Below are 5130 nucleotides of genomic sequence, written 5' to 3'. Positions count from 1 at the left end.
ACAATCTCCCACTTAGAAACATTGATATTACCAATAAAAGACATCTTAGTGAAATTAAACTTCATATATGAATAGCATTTTTAGAGCATAAAAATGAAATATTCTGGAGCATAAAAAAAAACTATTTAGAGCATTAAAACAAACTCTCTAGGAAAAAAGTGGAAGCGGAGAAAACTGATCTCCAAATTGTATCTTTGTCATTCTAGCAACCTACAATAGAGAAATGATACATCTAAGGATCATTCGTGCATTGAAATTTGGAATATTGTATTCATTCAAATCAATAGAAAAAATGATAGATTTATGGTGCTTTTACCTATATCAAAGTATGTTGATACATGGATGGGATTTGACCAAACTGAGTAATATTTGTGCCTCTATTTAATGCATTGCAACTAAAAATGAAATAGACAATGTGTTAGAATTTCACTTCTACTATACAAAGTTAGGTTAGTTTTCCTTTGAAATATTTATCAAAATATATATAATAATTGATAGAATTTAATCTTGTTAAAAAAAATAAAAAAATAAAAAATAAAAAACTTCTCTAACAAATTTCTTTAGAAATTAAACATATGTAAAAACATCAAGAGTAGAAAATTCGTAATTTGCATAAAGCTTCCTATAAGCTATTCCTTATAGAAAGAATGTCAACGTCCTCTGCCGAACATTACAACACCAAAGAACATGACAACTGCACAAGAGATAGCCACAGGTGCCAGGGCCAGGTGACAGAAAAACATGCATATCTATCGGAATATTCCCTGAATACCCTCCACAACACCTTCATGAACTCAATGTTCAAAAAGATGTCGGATTACTCTATCCTGCAAAGCAAAACATCTGTATCTCCATTTTAGTTGAAAGCACAACACTGCTATCACGCTGGCAAATCCTACCCCAAAACACAACCCCACTGACACTGCCCACCATCGATCCATCTCATCTGTAGCTCCGTCCATAGCTCCTGTGCTGTTTGCTTGCACCTGGCTGCCTCTTTCTTTAGTCCCAGATTTCATTGTTCCATTTTCCAAGGGCCATCCATGAAGATTGGGGTTCCCCACATAAGAAGAAGCCTCAAACGTGTCAAACTGCTTGCCCCGTGGTATTAACCCAGAGAGATGGTTGTATGAAAGATTCAAATAAGAAAGGAAAGTTAGGTTTACAAGATCTGCTGGAATGTTGCTTGACAATATGTTTCCAGAAAGATCAAGAGACTCTAAATGAGCCAGACCTCCCAAGGGCGCCGGAATGGTGCCTGTTTGATTGTTGTTTGAAATGTTGAGAGCAATTAAACCCTTCAACTCTCCCATTTCCTCAGGAATACTGCCGGAAAAATTGTTGTAGGAAAGATCCATGAATTTGAAGGCACCGATGATCTTAGTGTATGGAGTAAATCGTCCTTTGATCCAAAGTGTCACTTGATTCACGAACTCAATGCCGTATCTGCGACCAGCATCAGTCCCATAGACATGCTCAGTTGAGCTCATCTCTGCTTCGTCAGTTTGTGTCTGATTCCTCATAGCGTTCAACTTTCCCAAACTCTTGGGAATAAGTCCTGAAATATTATTATGAGATAAATCGAGAATCTGAAGATTCTTGAGCGAAAGCAACTCGAATGGAAATGTGCTTTGAAAGTTGTTAAAAGCCAAGTTGAGAACTCTTAACTCCGCTAGTTCTCCAATCCAAGCTGGGATGCTCCCCTGAAATCTGTTCTTCCCAATGTCAAATACTCGAAGCTTTGCACAACTTGCAATAGTAGGAGGGACAAGACCTTGCAAGTTGTTTTCACTGAGATTTAGTGTCTCAAGTTTAGTCAGATTTCCTAGCTCTTCTGGCATCTCACCTTCCAAATAATTCTGAGCCAAATTCAAGACAATCAGAGTCGAACATCTAGCAAAAGTCTTAGGAATGGCGCCGCTTAGCCTATTCTTTGACAAGTCTAGGAGACCAGTGAGATGAGGGCCAGAGCATATAGATTCTGGAATGGAACCATTGAACCTATTCTCCGACATGTCCAAAATCATCATTGATCTCCAATCTGGAATAGAGCCATGCAACCCATTGTTATGCAAGTCTAGATTCCATATATTCTTGGAGATAAGAGTGGGCAGAGAACCTTCCAGTCGGTTGTGCGAAAGATTGAGCATCTCAAGACTAGGAAGCTCCCACAGCCAGGTAGGAATATTTCCCACAACGTTGTTATGTGACAGCTTCAATTGTTTTAATGAGTAGAAAGTAGACAGAAAAGGAGGAATCTCCCCCTGAACATTACAAGAACTTAACCCCAGATATCTCAGTTGACTGAATTGAGAAGCCAAACTTGAAGATATATTAACTGTAAGTTGATTTTCAGAAAAATCCACTTCCTTGAGGTGAGCTAGATCTTCTAATATGGAAAGGGATATGTTGCCGGTTAAATGGTTAGACAAGAGTAATAAATTTTCTAAGCGGACAAGCTTCCAAATGGCATGCGGAATTTCTCCAGACAATTGGTTGTATCCGAGATCCAGATATCTGAGGGAAGAAAGATTTGAAATGGTATGCGGAATTTCTCCAGACCACTGGTTGTTGTGGAGGTCCAGATATCCGAGGGAAGAAAACTGTCCAATGGACGTTCCAAATGGTGGTAAATCCCCTGATAAATTATTAAATGAGAGGTCCAAATGTTCAAGCACTGAAAAATTTGCAATCGAGTGAGGAATTACTCCTCCTAGATTGTAGTTATCTGACAATTCAAGTGTTCTCAGACTTCGGCTTGAACGATGCAAGAAATTTGAAGGGATGGAACCTTTGAGATCACACCAAGACAGATCAAGGGAAACCAAGGACGAGACATTCTGAAACCAAGCTGGAATTGAGGAATTGAATGAATTCGCTGAAAGATCTAGATGGGACAAGTGAGTGAGGTTTAGGAGAGATGGTATTCTACCTGAAAGTCCACAGCGAGAAAGGTGAATCTCCCTGAGATTAGGGAGGCTGCTGAGGTCGGTTCTCCAGTGATCATTCGCCATGGACAGGTTCACAAAAGTCATATCCAGGTATTCCAACCTTCTTAGACTTGTTATCCATCCTCCAAATCTTCTATTCTCCAAGAAATAATTGTATCCCCCGAGATCCAGGTGACGCAAGGTCGTAATATTACCCAACTCGAGAGGAATCTCGCCGGCAAAGAGAGCATCTGCCAGGCTAAGGAAAGTAAGTCTCTGAAGTTTTGCCAACTGAGGAGGTATGGCAGTATAATTGAAGTCATTCCAACTCAAATCCAAATATTGGAGATGCTGCAGGTTGAACAGGGAGGGATGGATCTTCCCACCCAGATAACGATTGTTGAGGTCGAGGGAAAGAACATGGCCGGAAGGATAGTCACAGATGACACCCTCCCATTGGCAACAGTTGAACTGCTGCCACGAGTTCAATCTGGCAGGGGAATCATTGAGCCAACTTCTGAAGTCCAGAAGGTAGCTTCTTTCGTCTTCTGAGCATCCGTTACCAAATGAGAAATGGAAGTGCAAGAGTACAACGATGGCAAGGCAGAATGAAAAGGGAGACATCATGATTGCATACAATAGAAAAGCAGTCGAGGCGGAATAGATTAAGGGCTGAGTATTATCATTGAGAGATATATAACACAACCTATCGTAGAGTCTCGTTTGCCTTATTCCACATGCAAACCTAATTTCTAAGACCACAAAACTCCAGTCAATTTACTCCCCACGCAGAATAGGAGTCTTGTTAGTTTATTCCACACGCAGTACGACTTTTCAAGAGTCGAGAAAAGTCTCGTTATCGTATCCCGCGCGTGTGAGGATATCGTTTGTAACACTTGTATGATTACTTCTGAAGTCTTGTCAGCCTATATTTCACAAGCGGACCAAAATTTTAAGACTAAACAAAAGTCTCCTTATCTTATTCTGATCTAACATTTTTGCAGGTTAGGTTGGATGACTTTAGGGTCTTTAGAATAAGTGGATCTCATTTCTATCAGGTACACAATGTATGGATGGATGGATAATGATTAGTTCTAATGTCGTATTTCTCTTTCGAAATTTATCTATTTTCATATTGTTGTGGTCTTGTTCTATTATTCTGAAACGATCATAGGGTGTCATGCCCAAAATATGGGGCAAAACACACTTTATTTTTTTTTTTTTTAAATTTTAAAATTTAATAATAATTAAATCGATTAATTAATTAAACAATCTACATTTAGTAAGTTAAAAGGTTTAAGTCATTAACACCTTTAATTACTTTTAAAATATTTTTAAAAATTCGAATAGCCATTTAAATAATTACCGAACTAATTATTTTGAAACACTTGAACTGAAGAGAACTTCTAGTTAAAATAACATTACATGCACCATTAAACTTTAATTAAAATTTATTCAAATCTCAATTTTATTTAAATCTATAAATCTATTAGAAATAAAAATGTTCTAAAGATAATAACAATACTAAAATTAATAGAAATTAAAATAATAATTAGATTATTAACACTCCTAACTTATAAAACAATTTACAACAATAAATTATCATTATTTTTTTAAAACATTTAAATTAAACTACCTAACAATAATATCTAAATATTAAAACTTTAATTTAAAATATAAACTAACCTAATCATTAACTTACTAACCAATGCTACTCAAACTAACATTTAATTACATATTAATAAAAGTAAACTTTATTACTAGTCATACTAACTACAATTAAAACTAAATTCAAAAATACATATTACTAATTACAAATAATTTATAACTAAAAAAAAAAATCATTACTAACTTCTATTAACTAAATAATTAACATAATACTAATATTAATTAAACTTTAAACTAAATTAAATTATATAAAAGAAACTATTTAAAATTAATTAAATCCTAAAACTAACTAAAATAATAATAATAATAATAACTAACTAAAATAATATACTAACTACCCTACTTAAATATTTTCCCCCCGCTTCATGCCTAAAGCCCTTTAATACTCCCCCACACGTCACTTTCTTAAAAACAAAGTTTCCTTATTTTTATTTCAAAAGTACAGTACATTCCCCAACCCCCTTCACATTAACTTGCGCTTTATAAAGCACCTGCCCACATGCCAAGGAGTGGGTGACGTGGGTGACTTTAT

The 5130-nt window shown here is 36.0% G+C and overlaps 1 protein-coding gene across 1 annotated transcript; it reads right to left on the bottom strand.

The window, feature by feature from the left end:
- Positions 1-543: 543 nt before the first annotated feature.
- On the bottom strand, positions 544-3554 carry LOC149544632 (uncharacterized). The gene has a single exon (XM_089796418.1). It carries the CDS (start codon positions 3552-3554, stop codon positions 795-797), a length of 2760 nt encoding a protein of 919 aa, XP_089652544.1. The 3' UTR covers positions 544-794.
- Positions 3555-5130: the final 1576 nt, after the last annotated feature.

Source organism: Cupressus sempervirens, chromosome 8 (assembly GCF_028749045.1).
Source record: "Cupressus sempervirens isolate cs-2001-9-10 chromosome 8, ASM2874904v1, whole genome shotgun sequence".
NCBI classification, from domain to species: domain Eukaryota; kingdom Viridiplantae; phylum Streptophyta; class Pinopsida; order Cupressales; family Cupressaceae; genus Cupressus; species Cupressus sempervirens.
This window is presented reverse-complemented; position numbering and strand designations above follow the sequence as displayed.